The sequence below is a fragment of the Agelaius tricolor genome, unplaced genomic scaffold, assembly GCF_023055355.1.
Source record: "Agelaius tricolor isolate 1412-34295 unplaced genomic scaffold, bAgeTri1.0.p SCAF_13, whole genome shotgun sequence".
Classification (NCBI taxonomy): Eukaryota; Metazoa; Chordata; class Aves; order Passeriformes; family Icteridae; genus Agelaius; species Agelaius tricolor.
The window spans coordinates 9,962,249-9,983,169 of NW_027269273.1; the positions used below are offsets into that span (position 1 = coordinate 9,962,249).

At 38.7% G+C, this 20,921-nt stretch overlaps 1 protein-coding gene across 6 annotated transcripts in view; it reads right to left on the reverse strand.

The window, feature by feature from the left end:
• GRID1 (glutamate ionotropic receptor delta type subunit 1) overlaps positions 1 to 20,921 on the reverse strand; it is a 485,778-nt gene that overhangs the window by 205,442 nt on the left and 259,415 nt on the right. For all 6 annotated transcript variants that reach the window (XM_071438687.1, XM_071438688.1, XM_071438689.1 and 3 more), the window contains one exon: positions 11,789 to 11,994. In XM_071438687.1, coding sequence (XP_071294788.1) covers positions 11,789 to 11,994 — 206 coding nt within the window. The remainder of the gene's footprint in view (positions 1 to 11,788; positions 11,995 to 20,921) is intronic.

The window sequence follows — 20,921 nt, forward strand, 5'->3', positions numbered from 1 at the left end:
CACAGCTTTGCCCTACTCACTCATAGTAAGGGTCTGACTTTTTTTTTATTTTACTTTTTGTGTCTTCATCATTCACAGAAAACTCAGGGCAGATGAGCCTCAGTGAGGCAGTTTTTCTACGCTGTTCCTGATCCATTTGGTCAGCATTGCAAATCCCCTGCATGAATAATGCCCAGTTCCAAAGGCTTTTGAAGACACAGTTCTTCACCCAGTTTATGCTGAAAGGCACCAGCACTATTTGCAAATATCAGTAGAGCACATCAGAAATGGGAACAATCTTAATGAGCTGGAATAGAAAAACCCTGAAGACCTCGCACTCTTTGGTTCATTTCTGCTCCAATATCTTTATTCTCCCTTTCAGCTGCACAAAGCACAAACATTTACTCTCTGTACTTTTGTATTTCCAGATAAAAATTCCTTCCTAAGTGACTGACCCGGGCATGGTATAATCTGCAAGTTGTACATGTACATATAGATATAAAATACATACTGCACATACACATTTTATATGTATATTTATATTACATAAGCACATATATTTTACTCAGACATGCTCAGCACTAAACACAATGGTTATTAATTAGCTCTATTAAGTAATTATTAATTAATTTTATAGGGTTTTAGGGTCCTCCTTTTATTACTATTTTGTCTCCTTGGTATTATTTTTAGCACTTCTGCATGCCACAGGTTTTTTCAAATGGGACAGTTCCACTGCTTATTTGCCCTGGATGCTGTAACCACCTTATTTACACAGGGACATTTCCAGTGCTAGGGTGCCTCCTGTTTATGGGAGCCATCAGGGATGACTCTGTCTTGAACTGCACTCTGTTATTAAGAATTCATAACTGTATCCAGTCTGAAATGTTCTATTTTCTAGGTGGATCTTACTCTCAATCAAGATGCATTCAAAACTGACATTGATTTTTAAAATACCTTGAATACAGAAAAATTAAAACTGTGGTGCAATGAGTTTTGTTTGGAGGACTTCTTTATGTGTTGATGTACATCTCAAAATAATCTCTATACTCTTCAATAAAATTATGGAAAAAACTTGTTAGGGAACCTGTAACATATTCAAGTCAATATACTTTCATTAAACACACAAAGTCATTGTCATACACCAATGCTTCAGGTTTTTTTTTTTCTTTACAGTATTATCTAAAAATAATTTTAATGCAATTTTTTCCTTTGGAAAGCTGGAAGCAAAATATGAATTATATATCAAGACCAATCACTCAAGGTGCTTTCCTAAAGAGTGTCCTTGGAACCCAGTTGCTATTTGCACACACATTAATAAAGTGCAAAGCTTTAAATCTGATTGCTTCAAGTTAAATGGATGGGTCAGTGCCAAACAAATTGATCTCTTTCACAGTGCACAGTCTATAGCAAACTATAACTCCATAACAATGAAAGGACTCCATTCAATAAACATTCAATTCAATAAATAAATAAATAAAATACAGACTTTTAAAGTTACCTGAGCACCCCTTTAAATGCTCTTTAGGACTGTATGTGCAAGCTGCATTATTTACCAGAAACTAAAGCCAACATACACTATTTAAAGAGAGTTTTAATATTTGACACAGCATGTAGGGGTTAAAGGCCTCATGACTGGAAAAAGGATCCCTGGACTGAGAGGACAATCAGTTCTCTCAAATGAAACAAGCAGGGGTCAGTGGTGGCAAAGACATACCTGGCAGTATCAAATGAAAGGATGACCTTTCGGGCAAGTTCTTGGTTTGACATTTAGAACTTCAATCCCTGTTTCAGGTGACCTCAGTAAATTGCCTTCTTTCTCTGTAACCCCATGCCCCAGCTGGCAAAAAAGGGACTAATGACCCTCTACCTCCACATTTAATGTTCTGTAACAATAATCATTAGGTACCTGTCTCAACAGAAAGAGATCGACCTTGGAAATTGATCTTTGAATAAAAGCTATGAAAACATATCTTAACAAAACCCCAAACAAGCAGTGAACAAAAACAATGGCGAAAACAGCAAATCTCTGTACAGAAGCCTGATTATACTTTTTTCTCTGCAAATTTCAGCAAGAAGACTTATTCACTAAAAAGGTACTACTAAAAATGAAAACTACCAGAAATTATCCTTAGGACACAAAGTCCTTCCCCACAAAGGATACTGTCAGAGCTGCTTTTATTCCCTTAGCCCTCACACTGCAAAGGAAGTGCTCCAAGACCTGAAAAACTTTTTTCCCTCTCAGAAAATTTTGCACACAGGAGAAAAACCAGCAACAAAAACATGTCATTTCTACTGTCTACCAATATACAGCTGTGACTGGAGGACAACACACAAAGCAGCTGCACATCTGATAAGAGCTGCAAAGACAAACAGAGCCCACTCTTAATTTGTCACCCTGGGGCTCACACAGCCACCATCCAAAAAGGTGATGTAAAACCAAGCCCACACCAAGTGTTCCCACTGCCAGCCTGTCCCTTCATTCCACATGTCCAATGCATTCCAGCCTTTGGAACCCTTGGGAACATCTTCCCATGGCTGCCCTCATAACAATTAGAAGATCTCACCACAGACCTTTACAGTAGTTTCTTCTTGCCCTGTTTCTCACCTCTGAGACCAGAAAATCTTGCAGACCTGTCCTTTCTCACTCTCTTCAACCCTTCTAGCTATCACCCTATTCCTCCTCTCCCTTCCACCTGCAGTCCCTCTATCACAGGGTTCACTTGACTGAAACTGTTCCTACTGACATTCACTTTTTTAGCCACACTAAAATTGTTAGTCTCTCCTGCTGGACTTGCCAGAAGCTTTTAATAGAGTTGATGGCATTTCTTCTTGATAACCTCCTCTTCCCAACACCTCCATCCTGGTTTTCCTCTCATGACACTCCAGCACTCCAGGGAATGCTTTCTGTGAAATTGTCCAAGTTCCCAAGGAGGGTCCCACACTCATTCACTCTGTAATCTTCTTTCTTTACATTAACTCCATCCAGCAAGCAGCTAGCAAAAAAATCTCCTGTCATTGATATGCTGATGAGTCTTTATCTATGTCTCTGTGAGACATTTTTCCATATTCTGGTCAGTCTAAACTGACTGCGTTCAGGATATCCCTAAAAGCTTCATGGGGATAAGGAGATTTCTCAACACTCTCCCTTCAAAAGGCAAAGAAAATCCTTTTTTTCAGTCAAAATGGACAGCCAGAATATCAGACCTGCCAATTTGGACTACAACACAAGTGTCATCTTTGACTCTTACTTTTCATCCAGGATAAACCCAAAATCTCAGAGATTCTCTAGACATAATCTTTCTAATAAACAGGTTTTTTAACCCATCTGTAATGCAGAAATTCCTTTCCCAGCTCTGATGATATTACATATTGATTACTTCCAAGTTCATCTTTCTGACCTTAAGAATCACAGGCTCCCCTCATATCTCAGTGAAACTTCTGCTCCAAAGAGGATCTCTAGCTCCCTTCTTTGATCATTTCACCCAACTCGTCATATTGCTTCAACAGCTCCCTTGTTACCTGTCACATCAAAGATATGCTAACAATCTTCACTTCCAATACCACACAATTTTTATTCCAATCTTTCAGGTTATCTCTTACTCATCATGAAGATTCTGGCCTTAGTGTCAACGTCCTTCACCTACCCCTATTTATAAAAACATTTCCACAAGTATTTTAAAATCCTTCATTTGGTTTAGTTCAGTTTAATTTCTTTTATTTTCAAATTTCTAATTTCTAAGATCATGGAATGAGGAAACTTTGTGTCCCATAACAACATTCATATTCAATCCCTTTTACTCAACAGATATCTTTATCAGTCATTTCTTGCACACTGCAAATTATTTAGGGGCACAAATTCACACTGCACCCAGCAAAACAACATCCCAGTTCATAACAAGCCACTCAAGTACAGCAAGCACAAGCACACCAGTTATAATAGCACCAAGAAAAGTAATTATTAGCATAGGACTCCACTCCCTTTCCAAAACAGCTCTTAAACCCTTGCTAGTTTTGTGGCATTTGCCACCCTCCAAGGTCCCAAGGTAAATGAAGTGACACCTGGCACTTGGAGCTGACGACACTCCACGCTGTTCCTCTGACACAGAACACTCCTTGCCTCAGGAAAAGGCAATCTCCTTGCACAGTTACCACTCTGTCTCAAGTTATAACCTTTATTTAATCAGATCTACCTGCTTGTCCTTGATGAACAAGGCTCCCAAACATTTCTCCCCTTGCATTTGCAGACTGCTCTCTTGACCCTCTATTTTGGATTTTCTAGGAACTCTACCCTTTGAACTGTGAAGGAACAGACAAAACACTCAGTGTTGTTTCCTAAAGAGGGGGCAGAGCCCCAGAAAGGCTCACTCTCACACCTACACTGGGTGCACAGAACTGGAAGAGGAACACAGCACCAGTCCTAGGATGCCTTCCTTGGGATTAATCTTAAACCCACGTAAATCTCACCTGAGCTCTTCTCTCCTACAGAGCACTAAACTGTGTGCTGCCAGCAATTAGTAAAGCCTTACATTGATTTTTTAATTAGTTTGAAACTAAAAATAAGTCTTGGGTAAATATAATTTTATTTCACGGGCTAAAAGCTGCTAAAACCTCCTGTGACAAGATGCCAAGCAGGTGTAAATTATTATCAGCAATTATTACTCATCCCTTCCAAGGATAATGGCCTTCTTCTGTGACCTCTGGGACAGCAAACAAAATGGATCAGTGATTTTCTCAATCCAGCACAACAGGTCTAGAAGTGCATTTTAGGGGAGAGATGACTGTGCAGAGTCCTGTACTCCCAAGTCAGTCCCTGTGCTTAGAAACTTGGAAATAGCCAGCCTGTACCTGTGATGTGCACACACTGGTGTTGTAAGTTCAAAAATTTAATATTGAATAATTACAGTATGTATTTTCTAATCCTCAAAGCCAAGCTTCCCCAGAACAGTCAGCTAAACAATTCACTAAATTTATATGAAAAAGTAAAGCTGGAAGATGGTAAATAGCTTTTTTATGGCCATTACTTTTCTGATTTTTGTAAGGCAAGCATATTTTTCTCATGTACCTGTGCTGCTTCTGCCAGTGCCTTACAATAGGCAAACACTGGTATAGTGATGAAATGCAACTGCAGGAGCCTATTTTAAAATTAATCATCCATAATTAATTAGTAATATCTCCTTTCTGGCAAATTATACCTAAATTGCAGAAAATTATCCTTGCTGAGAATGATAAAGTCATCTACAGCTTTGCAGCATTTCAGAGAAATATTTTGCATATATTTATGTATTATAGTGACCACAGATATGTCAGAGTATTCAATTCCATCTTGCACTATACTAAAAATACAAATGCATTGGAACTTTATCTTTAAATTGCACAATATTCAAGGAGTCACCCAAACAACCTGAAGTGAAATAATTTGGAAAACAGATCTATGAAGGAGTAGGTGGAGAGAGGGTTAGTTTTTGATAGCCTTGCTATTTCAATGCCCACTAGACCTGTCCTGTCTCAGCTCTTGCAAAAGCCAGCATTGAGTGCTTTAAAGGTAGTCCTAAAGAAAGCGGATTGTCTGTCCCAGTACAACACATGTCTGTTTCCAAATCATTATTAGATCCTGCTCCTTCCAAAAACCCCAAACATAAATGCAGCCTCTGCTGACAGATAGAATCTTCCCTATTTTAAGGTTAAATCTCTTCAGTTCTACATCAGCAAATGAAAAATAACAAAAAATATTGAAAAAATGGCTTGTTAAAAAAAATTAATGAAGCTCACAACACAAATGAATGTTAATTTAAGATTTTTTAACAATTTTTTCAGCTAGATGTATGGCACAGTTTCCTTTGGACTTGATATCCTTATGTGTGGACAGCAGCAAAATTTTGAAATGACTCATGTTTTAGCAGCTGAACACCTGCAATGAAATGAGGACCCAAAAATGCACTGAGCATGAAGCATTTGGAGCAGGAGGAAAGCCTGGTTCCTGTACATTCAGATTTAATGACATTTAAAAATGCATGATCCTCTATGTATATGCACCCAGTCATCAGATTCAGAAGATGAGCAGTGAAATCAGGTTCTTTCACAGCAGACATCATTGCTGACACGGAGAGACTTGGTAAAACTGCCAGTAAAGCAGTATTTAGACTCAAAAGGGCTTTGTGCACCTCCAGCCAGTGCATCCAATTTCCGTATTTTATTTTGCTCAATTGACCCACAAAGACTCACAAAACTGCTATCAGCTATTGCTAGATACAGAAAACTGGATGCAAGCCTCCTGCCTCTCATGATTTCAACATTCAGGTTCAAAATCTCATGCAACATTCTAGTGGCATAAAAAAAATAAAAATTAAAATTGTCACTTCTCCCTGCAGTAGTAAAAGGAATTTCATTTAAATGAAGCTATGTAAGCAATTCATAAATCATTTGTTCAACAATTTTCCCCCCTCTTCACAGTGTCTACAAATCCATGTAATTGAGTGTTCCAAACACATTTGATTGGGATCCCTGTGAGAATAACCCCATCCTTTGGATTAGTCATTGTGAAGAAAAATGTAGGAGGGTTTGTGTTTTGGGAGGTTTTTTGGCCCAGTGGAAAGAAACTTGCTTCAAAGCCAATTTATACCAGAATGGGAGGGCTTTGTTTACACTTAAGTTTTAGCAATTCAATGAGGTTTGCTTGGGCTTTAATTATAATTATTATTCTCTTTAAGCACAAAGAGTCTTAGCATATTGAAAATGTCAGCAATAGCAGACAAGATTTTAGCTCTAAGGAGGAAATAGAATACCAGAGGAGGATTTAGAAGAAATAAGGTGGGTACAATTTAACTTGAACTATTGAAAGAAGAATGGATTATTTCTACCGTTCTGTTAGCAGCATTCACAAATCACTAGCAGCTCTTTAAACATAGAAATTGCCTTCTAAAAACAGAAGAGGCATTATTTTTTCCCAAAATTATTGAACAATATTTTGAGATGTTTGTATACTGCATATAAAACAGAGGTATGGACTAATATGTTGGATGTTTGTAACATAAATAAAAAAGAGAAAGAGAGAGAGATGAAGTGCTAAGTGCCAGAATATTAATATTGAACTTTTTTCCTGTTAAATTCTGAGAAGTGGATGTCCCTGGAAAACTATTTCATACAATTGCTTGTGGGTGCAAATTGTTCAAGATGCCATAAAATACTTCATTCAGCTCCAGTCAAGTAATAGCAGTCACCAACTGCAGGAGGGAAAAGAGAAGGCTGGAGCAGGGTTCTCGAGCAGGTGCCAACTGAGAGTGATCTGGGAGGAAGGAGCCCAGCATCTTCAGTGGTCAGGGTTGAAGGAAGGCCACAAATCACAGTGAAATGACCCCAAAAGCCCAAACCAAAAGCAAGATATCTATAAAGAATCACTCAGAACACTTAGCAGGAACTAGGGTGAAAGAGAAATAGAGAAGGCTTTGCTTTCCAATGAGGACACTGAGGTGATCATATAAACAGGGCAGAGATAAATTACAGCTGTTTAACACAGTGTTATACTGGAAATTTTTAGCTTCAGCTCAGATTGGAATTGCTGTGATTCACATAACCCTGCCACATTGATAAAGCAGTTTTGTATTAATTTTTAAAGGAATTAATCTGCTCTCTTTTATTATAGTCTTCTTTTTTTAAACTTGCTTACTATCCTAAGCATGCAGAGAGTTCTGCTTTAGGCTGCAGGGATATGCATACAACCTTCCTGCAGTCAGCTCACCAGCTTACAGGCAAGGCAGGCTCACAAGGAACTGCAGCACCTTCAGAGATCCACCTCAACAAAAACATTTTTCACTTCAGTGAAGCTGCCAAAAATACAAGTAATGCTGAGTTAAAGGTTTTGTAAAGCTGATAATGCCTTCTATATTCAAGTCAATAACTACATGCAACTGTGTTATAGCCTCCATTTCACTGGTGTTCAAAAGCAAAGGTTGGATATAAATACTGCAAAGAAGGAAGAGTAAAGTCTATGGAGCAATTGATATCACCTATATTTATAAAGGCAAATCCTATTAAAATACATATCCCAAATAAATCATGTGTTCTTGAAGAATTAAGAAACCAAACCCTCCACAGAGGTCAGGAACGGCACACCTGCCACAGGAAACCTGAGAAGTGCTGAACTACAAGATCTTTTCCTCCTCTTCAGATAGGTTGTATATAAAAAGTACCAAGTCTAAACTTATTCACACAACACATGTTTGCTGGCAGAAGGGCTCCTGGGTCACCCAGAACATCCTGCACAGCAGTTCAGGACAAACTGCTAGCCTGATTTACCAGTGTTTTATCTGGTGAGCTCTTGCTGCAGGATGATGCCTCCCTGAACTCTCCTGCCCAGCATTCCCCTTGTCCAACTGACCTCCCTGTTAGAAAGCATTCCCTCTTTAGCTTCGGGTCATTACTTCCTGTTAGACATCCCATGATCACCTGAAATAATTCCTCCTGCTCTGCTCATGTTTCCTCTCAAGTGCCTGGCAGCTCTATTCCCCCAGGCAGGCTGTACATAGCGTGTTCCTGAGGCCTCTCCTCAGAAGTCGTGCTCTCCCATCCTTTCATCATTTTTTCACCTCTCTGAACTTCTTTCCATTTATTCATTTCACTGTACAGCCCTAATGATAAAAGCAATCCACACAAATAATACCTCTACTTGCAACTGAAAAAACACATCCATTGCTAAGTGAAAGAGGCAGGTGAATCCTCACTGTCTCAAGGAGGGAACCTTTTGAATCTCAGGTTCCCATGTCTGGACCAAAGAAACTAACAGAAAAGGTAAAAGTGCTAAATCTTCCCATTTCTGAATTATTAGTTTTTCTTATGGTCTTGCAAGTGGATCACATGCTTTTCAAAATATAAAATTGTTTTCCTGGCACACATACACCTGTTACAATTGAAACAAATATATCTGGGATTTCTACAGATGAAGAAAGGAACATTTTTCTCAACTGTTTAAGGAGAGACACTCTTTAGATTAGGTCTGCTTCAGTCCCTAAATGCCCTTTTAATGCATAGCCTAAGACAGTTAACACATTTAATAAATGCATTTACCATCCCTATTCTGAATAAAGGCTGATTCCAGGCTTATAGCAATACCATTGAAAAGATGTTTTTCCTTTTCCTCTCCATTCTTACAGTCAAAGCAGTTTCATAACAAAACACTAAATCTTGAAAACTTAGGAAAAAGTAACCTTAGCACATGACAGTGTGCAGTAACCTTAGCACATGACAGAACCAGGCACTGAGATGTTAAGGCAGTTAAATGAGAACCATGTCTACATAAAAATTAGAGAAATTGAATTCTTCCACAATTCAAAAGTTTTTCACACACGAGATGGCAAAGTCCCCTAACTTTGTACATCCAAAATCAGATGAGATCTCTCTGGCCCACCCAAGAGGTTATGACACTGAAACCCAGACTTGTATTTTTAGAAAGAAAAATCTATCACTTGCAGTATCAAACATGGCAAAATAGATCTTGTATCAGCTTCCAATGGCTGGTGTCCATGACTTCTGCTAAGAAAAATCTGTTAAATCTGCATATTTCAGCTTTCATAATCCAAACACTGTTCTTATTTTTGTTCTGCATTTCACCAGAGGGTTGGTGTTCAGCACCTGGTTCAGCATATGAAGATATGCTATTAGCCAACACATTTTAACAAAAATCTGGTTGAAATTTGTCAGACAGTTTTCCCTACTACAAAGTATCAACTCAGCAAAACTGAAAATCTTAATAAGAAACCTCTCTTTCACATGAAATTTTCCATTTCCAAATTTTAAACCTCTTTTTCCTCAATTTCTTTTTCTAACTGGAGTTGAAGAAACAAGAAAAAAATATGTGCAAAATCTAAAAATAATATCCTTACATTTTCTTCTACCATTACTACTTAGAATTTTTCAGAGAGCTTTCTTTTTAAAAAAAAAAAACTGGAAAAAAAAACCTTTTAACAATTTCCAACGGTAAATGAGTGAGATTGATAACAACAGTAGTTAGTATAGAGCAATATGTTACCTACAGTAAAAAATACCAACTGTGGAATTGAGTAAAGCCATCAAAGGAATTTACTGCCACACATTGTGAGTGATGCATTTCAGTAAAATACATAAAAATGCGTATTTCATTTAAGCTGCAGGTTGTTATTCTAGACTCCCTGAAAATGTGCTGTAGATAATTACTTGCACTTATTAACTGAGATACTGAAGAACAGCAGTCATTGCAACTCTCCACAAAATATAAGTTCACTCTGGGAAGGATTCTCCCCTACTCTGCACCTTGTATCTTTGAGCCTTTGGAGAATTCCTTTCTAAGATGTAAATTTTCTCTTCTAAAGCTTTTCTGAATCAATCAGGCTTCAATATAGGAAGATTGCAAATAAATTACTTTTCATTTCTGCCCACTGTTAAACTCCTGCAGGGAGCTGGAAATATATCAGGGTCATTAGTCTTAATGCCTATAATACACAGTGCTTTAAGGTGAAGTGAGCAGTAAAAGAGTTTAATCCAGTTTAATACTGGCCCCTACCCTGGAGACACCTCAGGGCTCTGCCAGGGCACTCACCTGACTCACCCAACAACCCCAAAGCCCTGTGTGCTCAAGGGGACACAACTGCCACCCAGCTGGGGTCTGAATAAAACATTTCCCTTTAACCTGCTTTGGAGAGTTGGTTAGGAGTCCCTGGCAATGTGCATTTCTGCTGGAGCTCTCCTATGAAAACAGCTGACTGAGCTGTGGAGAGCTGCACACACTTAGAGAGCATACAACTCCTTCATTCTTCTGCTGGAAATGCCTGTGTGTGCACAAACCTGAGCAGAATTTATCCCTCTGCTTATTCTTTTCCAAACTACCTATTTGCCTCATTTATTTAAGGTAAAATTTACCTTGTTTTTTAAAAAAGTCACTAATGAACACAAATGTGGGTAATTTACTAAGGCTAAGGCTGTTATGGTAAAAAAAACCCTAATGAGCTAATTTGAGTTGATTTTTTTTAATTTAACAGGCTTTGATGGAGCAAAACTGATAATTGGAAACACACCCCATCCACATTTTAATTTCTTGGTTCAGTCACATCCCTGGTTAGTTAAAAAAAATTCAAACCCCTACTTTATTGCCAAAATCTTAGCTAATGAATACACAAAATTAAACTGAGGCTCAAATTCTCATTCTCAACTCTGACATAGAAAGCACTGTAAAATAATTCATTATTTAATATTAAGAAAGCTGGATAAAACTAATTAATGCCAAAACTTAGCCCACAGCACATTAATTAAAAGTTTGCCCAACAGCTACCTCCCTGTCCTAATTAGCATCCCTGATTTCAAGAAAGCACTAAGAAAAGAAGACAAACATATAATTCCAACTTTATATTTCATAAAAGATCTCTTTGATTCAACTTTCAACCATCAGTAATGTGCCCATTTAATACAAATTGGGAGACTTCCACAGCAAAGACAGCTCTCTCAGGCACATTTGTTTCATTTCTAATAGATTATTGCAGATTTTCTGGTCACTCATTAACAGTGGTTGAAATCCAGGACAAAAGTATTGATACAGAAGACAAACAGACAAAAATGATTACCCCCTACAGAACTGTGAATTTTATTATATAATATCTTGCCCATGCTGCCTCATTTGCATTAACCACAAAGCAAGCATTCCATGGAGCATGCGACATCTCAATTCCCTGGCACTAGAGTCTGACAATCTTATTTGACAGTTAACAACCAGCACTGTCAAAAGGGCAAAACATGGGTCATAATCCACATTTCTGCCATGTTGATGATAAAGAAAATGTGCACTGACCTCATTAATGAAAGTCTGGGCTCCCCGTGGGCTGAGGAGGAGGATGGCCCTTCGCAAGGTGTCCCGGTAGCGGTTCAGCTCCTCCGTTTTCATGGTGGTGAAAAGGTTGGAAAACACTCTGCTGATGTTCCTGTCCACTTTTTGTAATGACACATCAAGTCCCAGCCTGGAGGCCTGGTCGAGAAATCCCTGCAGCCCACGTATGTCTGTAACACAGAAGGAGGGGGAAAAAAAAAAAATAATTAATTAAAAAGAGAAAAGAAAAAAGCCACTGTATGAAGCTCCTCCAGTTAGGCAAGCAGCACTAATTAGGTGGAAAAGACTTTTTTTAAACTTTTTTTCCTGCAGTGCTCTCTGAAGAAGAGTATTCCACAAAGCCATTTTTCATAGTGAGTGCCAACAGGGAAACTCCATCAATTGCTTTCCTGAGGTCTGAGAACAACTCTTAGGAAGAGCCAGTTCATGCATTTGGGTGACTCTGCAAGCCTCCCCTGAGGCTCAAAGCTATGGGGTTTAACACTGAACAAACAAAGTCCCACTCCAACAGAATCACAGGTCAAATGCAGAAATTTGGGAGCAGATAAATGAGCAGGGGATAAATCACTCATACCTAAACTTCTCACTTTCTATACCCTCACCCAGCTGCTTTTCCCAAGGAACAAATACAAGATCCAGAACATACAGAGCCTTCCTTTTGACTTACCCTTTTTCCTCCTGTCCTGGAAATAACCTGCCTAATCACAGATTTTCCATTTATCCATAAACTCTTAAAAGAATACACAAAGCCCCAGTGTAATGACAATATATTTAAGTGGTCAAGAACAAAACAAAGTGCTTCAAAGCAGAGAAATCATGCAAACAAGCCCCTTCAAAATATATTCCTTTGAGCTCTGTGCCTCAACTTCAGGATTATTTGAAAAAATATATTTTCCTTAACGACATTTTTGGCCATTAACATGAAGGAATGCATTTCATATGTTCATGATGAAATCTGCTTGCTCAAACTGTATTCAATCTTCATTTATACTCTCAGCATTTTTCTCTAATAAATGTCTAAGGTTTTATTTTGTAGTGAAATTTAGAATAAGAGAAACATCTAAGCTTATATTGAACCAGGTTGCTCTCAAAATTAGCAGTGACTCGATCATAGCTGTACCATGTCCTTGGAAACCCTTGATTTTATGGGAAAAATGTCTAACTTGTCATGAATAACAAAGTATTGAAGCCTTTCACATTCATTTCTCACTATTTTGTCATTAAATTTCAGCTCATGGGTGAAGCCGAATGGTGGAAGTTAGAGAAGGTTTACTGATCCCATAGTGAAACTTTCTCTTCAGAAAACATCACTGTAACTAAACAATCTCCTCAAACCACATAGTACCAGCTGGTGGATAGCTTGGGGTTTTTTAAGTCCTGAAGTAGCCATGTTGTGACTCTGCTCAAGTCAGAGGATGGAGCCCAGTCCAGCTGAAGGCAGCAGCACTCCCTGCTGCCGCACCTGAGAGGGCTCTTAGACACCCCTGAACATGGTCTTTATGGGCACAGAATGCACAGGTGGAGTCCTTGTCATCCCCCTTAAAAAATGACATGTGAAACCCAACATAAGTGACATCTTGTGAGGATACACCAGTTTAGCTCATGTGCAAGTGCAATACATTAGGGTCAACTACCAAATGTCAGATAAAAAAAAAAACAAACAAACAAGCTGCCTTGAGTAGCTTCATGCCTCTATCCAAACCTGAGAATGCTTGTTAATATGATTAATTTGGCTTCAGAAATCAGCTGAATTGCAGAGAAACATCAGAAAGAGTAGAAACTAAGCTTGGGGTGTGCCAACCACAGCAGACTCCCGCCTGTGTTTTTAATTTTGGTTTGGTTGACATGATAATCCAGCCAGCCAGCCACACCATCAGGAAAGGTGCACTCATGAGGGCTGTGCTGATCTTTCACTGCTCAACTCAGGCAAGTCTATAGCAGCTTTGTCCCACTGTCATAAACCTTAGACTTGGGTTTAGACATCCTAAATTCCCAGTCACAGGGGAATGAAACCCCAGCAATGGGTTTATTGTTATGCAGGTATTTCTGGAAAGCAACCGAGGACTTCAGCACGTGTATAACTGCTAAACATTGCAGGTGTGCTAAAATAGTGACAGTGACAAACAACTATAATTTACAGGTTAAAACATATCACAAAAGTTGTCAAAGTCAGTTTGGATTTTGTGAATTTATATTCATTAGACAGCATTCATAACTATACCTGTGCAAACTTTCTGGATATGTGTGACACAAAACACAAAGATTTTTCTTTCAATGATGTTTAGTCCTTCAAAATGAGTGCAGTGCTTAACAAGCAGTAAGAAAATTCCCTTTCTCATGGTTTAGTAACCACTTGTCTTTCTGTGCAAGCCTCCAAAGGAAAGCTGTTTACAGAAGATTAACTGTGCTGATACTGCTCTGGGGGGTTTTGCCTCCCGTTTTCAGCTGACCTGGTGAACTGCTGGTTAGAAATGTTCTTGTAGACAAATGCAAAATACTTGAGGCACTTGGTCAGACTATCTGGACTTAGAAGGGCATGGTATATTCCCTTTCAAACCCTTCCCCCAAGGAAAATTAAAATGGACTATTCTCCAGTTTGAGAAATGGAAGGGATTCTGAGTTTTTCCAGCTAGGTGAGAAAGCAAAATCTGAGATGGATGAGATTGTCCAAGCTCAACTGTGCAAGCACAATCTGTGAGTTTTTCACAGATATAAGTGAATGTGAATTTATTCAGTGTTGGCAATTAGAAAGGACTGTGTGATGATGCCTTCCTGAATGCTGACATGCCTGCTCCAACTTGACACCAGGAAAAAGAAGGAGGCTTGGTGGGAATTCAAAGGTGGAAGTGGGAACTGAAGAGAATTGTTTGAAGAGGTGACTAACAATTTTAGGTGCCTACATAATGGAATATTTTTTCACAAATAATTATTCACAACAATTACCAAGAGGGCAATAATTTCTTAAAATGTATCAGTGCACAAATACACAAACACATGCCTATATGCAGGAGCATCTGTTTATAAGACATAATAAATTAGGCTCAGTCTTATTTTATCTGACATCACACAAGGAAGTGAGTGCCCTCATTTTTACTCCTCCATTTAGAAGATCACAAGCCCATGCAACACTAAAGAAAAACTGAGCTTTGCTCCACAGCAGCTGAAACTGAAGTATTCACAGGTACAGTTATGAATTTCTTTCTACTTCTCATAATCTATGACTGTTAATCCTTCATTTTCTTCAACACTAAAAGGAGTTTGATACAGCTCACATAGAATTTTATTAAAATAAAGGGTTCTATAAACGGTTGTGTCTGTTAAAATACAATTGTTTACTGTCCCTTGTAGTCTTAACAGTGATTTTTTTATTAAAAAGTTTGGATTCTAATATTAGAGAGTTGTCCTGGGCCATTGCTAAAGAAATAATTCCTTGTGCACATTCATTTCACACTTGGTAGGCCAAGTATAGCAATCCAAATTCTCACTTCAGTCTAGAACAAAGGACAGACCAGTTTGATGTAGGTACACAACCTACAGCTACCTCTGCCTTCAGTCTTACAATTACTTGCTTTTCTCAGGTTGTAGCCCACACTTGGCCTTTGAAATCACATAATCATACTTTAATTTTCTAATTGCCCCTCTGATTTTTGCATGCTCAGCACGAGGACTTTCAGAGGCAATATTTGAACACTTCCTATAAGAGAACATCAGTTTCTTGAAGAGGACGAAACACTTTAGAAGGAAAACTGCACTAGAGAAAATACACTTCTCATACAAGGGATCCATGACACCACACAATAACTGGCTAAGTTCACAATACTCTTGTTTCAACCACAACCATGGAATCAGCAGGCTGGAACTGGAATCAGGAAAAAGTGAGACAAGTTAAAAAAAAAGGCAAATTTCTTATGAACTTTGTTCCTCTTCTGTTACATCTGACCAGAGAGAGAATAGAATCTCTGTGTCTGAGAGCCTTGATCCTAATGCTGACAGGTAAACCACATGTGCAGCTCTGACAACAGGAGCACAGGACAATTTTAGGGATAACCATTACAAGGAGGGAGGGAAAGCCTTGATACAATGCTAAGATATGAATTCTGTCACTGTGACAACAAAACTAATGCTTGTCATAAATAAAGGGCTTTATTGTGCTATAAGGAATAATGGAATATATAATTTCCTGCTGGAGGTTAGGTTGGGTACTGTGCTGGCTGATTGGAACACAAACATAAAAGAATAGCACTAAATGTGGCATTACCTACCTATAAAGCTCACTGGCACCTACAGAGCACTTCATTTTTATTACATTATTTATAATCCTTTTTATACAAAAAAAGTTCCTAGAGTTTACTGTAGCATTCATCTTTCATGAATTTACAGGATCTGATTCTTGGCCTTGACAAAAGAGCTTGAAGCTATTATTTCTTTGTGAAACAGCTGTGTGGCTGGGCACAGCTGGCCTTTTAGGATGGCTCATTGCAGAAAAGAATTTCCAGGAGGTAAAGAGCACTATATCATCTTTTCAACACCAGTTCCTAACCCCACTTGACAGAAACAGAGGCAGCACATGGCCAGGAAACATTTTACTTTGGGTGGAAAACAGCTGGAAGCAAACTGAAGTCCCAAGCTGGAGCTGAAGGCACAGCTGAAGAAGCAGCAGGATAGAATTTCACACCCTGTCATTCTCATCCAAGCAGATTCTGGGAGGAATAGATGTCGTCACCGAGTTCTGTTTTCAAATAACCTACGCAAATCCCTTCACTGGTACATTTGTAAAAGGGAAAAATAAATAAGTGTGAAAAACAATGAGATCAGGCAGGAGATGGTGAGGTTTGGAGTTTTCTCATTTGCAGATTGCAGGCTCTACACTTCACACTTTTTTTTCTCAGTGTCAGTTCTATTTGAACGTTGTTTTGATGATATTTAAAGCAGTGAGAAGAGTATCAGAGAGGCTTAGATAGTTTCATTATTATAGCATTTATACACTTATAAAAATAAGTTTACCTTTTCCAAGAACTGAGGATAGGTATTCAAGGCATTGTTCTTTATACTTAAATTCCAAGATAGAAGGAAAAAAAATTTTCTTCCCTCATTCAAAGATATACTTTATTGTCATTTTGATTCCCTTCAAATTGGACAATTATTTCATTTCTTGGCACAGAATAAAACACACATATCCCGGATTCATTGATTTGAAAGATTACACATAACCACTCTGAAACGTGTTTCCGAAACCTCTTCAGTTTCGTGGGTTTCATTCTTTTTATTTTACATTGGCTGTTCTCCCTAATTCTCACAGCTGCCAATTGTTTGCATTGCAAAAATAAGGGATAATATGCCTGGTGTTAGAAACAGACACACATATCCCGATGATTAGTCTCCTGCTGCATTGTCAGCTTTCTGAATAAATTATTTTCAGTACCATCTTTGTGTCCTTGCTGCAGATAATAACCTACTTGAAGGATTCAAACATATTCTAGAATTTTAGAAAACTGAAAGTGGACATACTTCAGAAGTAGCTCTTATTATTCAGTCAATAAATAACTACTTTTTTTTTCTCCAAATGCTAGAAAGATGACTAAAAATGTTTCTGTAAGAGAATTATTTTGTCCAAACCATCTAGAAGAATCGGATTTTGAACAAGAACTGAAACTTTCAATCTAAAATACTCACAGAGTAATTTTAACTGCTCAAATAGAGGGATGGGACCAGAAAGTATAACAACGTAATCTGTTACAATAGATATAACTGCATTAATACCAGAACATTAATACTTATTTGAGCCAAGTAAAATGTGAAATGATATTAATAAAACATATTTTCTACTTTTTTTCCTCTGCTCTTACAATGTCTCCCCAAGCTTCTATTTCTCACTTCACCTACATCATTTCCTCGGGTGTCTTTGCCTGCCATATTCCCACAATCAGTGCTAATATAATTTTTTCAACAAACATTGGAACTCACATTTTCAAACTGTGTCTAATTTAGTTACCTCATTCCTAATTAGGTTTTAGTTCAAGAACTTTCTACTAAAAAAAATCCTTCGCTTCTTGCATGCTTTTAGATATGCCAGAGTTCACAGTAACACCTCTGCAATTATATCCCAATTTCCTTGCCTTTTTTTAATAAAGAAATGAAGTCAGTAACTAAGTAGTCATTATTATAGCAAGCAGATAGAATATCAAGTACAATAAATCCATTAATTAGATTGGATACTTTTTACAATTCAGCTTAGCTAAGAGAAGTTGCACCAAATGAGAGCAGACAGGAAGTTCTGCTGCGCTCCGTGACCGGTCTCTGATACACAGAGGGTCAGCCAGGAGGGACTGTGGATACTTCCCTTGAGTATTCTCCCAACAATTCAGTTTGCAGTGCAAGGAATTCCTCAGGCAGGTGTGGTTTCTCTGTATACCTATTCACTAATGAGCCATGTAACCCTACAAAGCTTTCTCCTCCACACAACAGCTCAGCTTCCTTTAAGCAAATGTAAACTTTGAGCATCCAAAACAGTTGACAACCAGCATAAAAACTTGGGAATTTTCAGAATCCCAGTGGATCTCCCATTTCCTGATTTTACCTTTCTCTCCTGGACAGTCCTACTAACAGGGATCAAACACAAAGCAACACACCAGCACCTGCACTGCCTGACCAAACAAACCTAGCAGCTGCATAGTCCTTCTCAAAGACATGAGAGAAAAGCAAGAGATGAGACATTTCAGGGGAAAAAAAGAAAAGCAGCAGGCTGTCAGAAATTTAAACTTTGAAAAATGCATAGAATATTGATTCACCATTTAAGATGAGATCACAGACAGACATTTGACCACCTCTCCACAGAAACAAAGCCCTGCCATGTGTGTTTTGATCCAAGCATCAGGGTTAACCAGATGCAAACTTCTACTCTGAACTCCTCGTAATACCAAAGGTTGAAGTTTCTATAATGGCTGCAGAAATTTTCCATACTGCCCACATCAATATTATTTTCAGACTTTCAAAGATGAAAACTGCTTTGAATAGAGTCAAATCACAGGTTATTTTCACTCCCCAACAGATGGAAAAGGGACAGAATGCACCACAAAGCCAGATGCATTGCATGCATAAACAGATGCTTCCAGACTCATCATAAAAGGTTAAAAATATTTAAGTTACTCTGCACAACTGATGTTTCACACCTGAAACAGCTGATCCAATCTGAAGGTAACTGGAGCTTCTCAGGAGGCCCAGAAGCACAAAAGCCTTTTTAAAGGCTACAACAGCCCTTTCACATTTAGCATGAAAGGTCAGCTACAGGTCTCTCCTGCTGGATTTTAACACTTAGCTTTCAAAAGCACAAGGGAAAGCACCTCAGGAAATTCATTACTGTTGGAAAAAATGTGGACATATGCTACAACTGATGTAAAAAGGGAATTCACTGAAGAACCAGCATTTCTATTCAAATCATCCATTTGATTCTTCCAAGTGCAATAATTGCCAACTGTTTGCCCAATGGTAAACCACTGAAATGAGCTGTAATAGCTTCTCACCTCACTACTACTGTTTATATATTAAAATACCTTTCAAGACACTGCACAGTGCAACTGCTGAATCTTCTTGTGAGACCAAAAATAGCTGTATTGGCAGAAAATATGCTTTTACTGATGTATAGCCTCAGTTGAAATGAAATATTTTTCACATAAGCTAATTTCAATCATTGCATTAAATTGCTGAGTTTAATATTTACTATGACTCAGTACCAGAAATGTAAATATCAATCCACCAGTACCTTAAGAAAGCACATTTTTTTTCTCTCGAAGGGCTGAGATGCACTTTCTGAAGTCATATTATTTTACATGAATAACTGAATTAATAGTACCCATTCAAGATGTTGGGACTGTAAACCTGTAAGCTTTCACAGAAATTTAGCTGTTACTGTATGGTAACTTCGGTTATTGTACTTTGACATTTGAAGAATACCCTTCAGAAATAAGACCAATAACCCTAAACTAGGGATAAGCAAATCCAAGCAAAAGCATCCCAAAACAAACCAAATGTGCCAAGGGCATACCTGAAATAGGGAGGCAAAGGTTCTCTCTTCTCATTCAGAGAAAATCAGAAGTCACCTGAGGATCTGAGAGATTCATTCTGTGTATGCATAGCTAAGTGTCCAGCAGATAAGTCAGAAGCTGATCCCTTGGGATTTACTGGATTGCAGAGTGAGTCTCTCTCTTGTTTAAGTCAGCTTTAAATACTGCACGTTCCGATCTCAAGAGAGACAGCAATGGAATTACTGCAGATAAAGAAATTAAATCGCCCCTTGAGGAAAGGCCACTGGCAGGGAGACCTTGTCCTTTCACCTTGTAATTTCACAGTGTGACAGTAATTATCGTGTGTGCTCCTACAACACCTTTCAGCTAAGGATCCCAATGTACTTTATAAACACCTGGACAGTATAAAAACATAAATACATGACACAGGAGCTTGTTGCTCTTGTCTACTTAACTCGAAGTCAGCAAATAATAATTCAACTCCTTATTGGTACAGCCTCACTTGGAATATTGTGTGCAATTTTGGACACCAAAATATAAGAGATAAAGCTATTAGAGAGTGTCCAAAGGAGGCCATGAGGATGAGGAAGGGCCTTGAGGGGAAGCTGTGTGAGGAGAGGTTGACGTGCTTTGGTCAGTTCAGCCTGGAGAGGAGGAGGCTGAGGGGAGACCTCACTGCAGCTTCCTCCTGAGGAGCAGAGGAGGGGCAGGCACTGATCTCTGCTCTGTGTGACACTGACAGGAGCCAAGGGAGTGGCCTGGAGTTGTGTTGGCAGAGGTTGAGGTTGGATACCAGGAAAAGGTTCTTCACCCAGAGGGTGGTTGGGCAGGGGAACAGGCTCCCCAGAGCAGTGGTCACAGCTCCAAGGCTGACAGAACTCAAGGAGCATATGGACAATCCTCTCAGGCACTGATGGGACTCTTGGGGATGGTGCTGTGCTGTTGGACCCAAGGATCCTTGTGGGTCTCTTTCAACACAGCTTATTCTGTAATTCTGTGATTGGAGAAAGTTTCTCTCATTTCTGTGGGTTCAAGTAAAAGTTATGTGTCTAGGCACACAAACAGCAGAGAGGCCA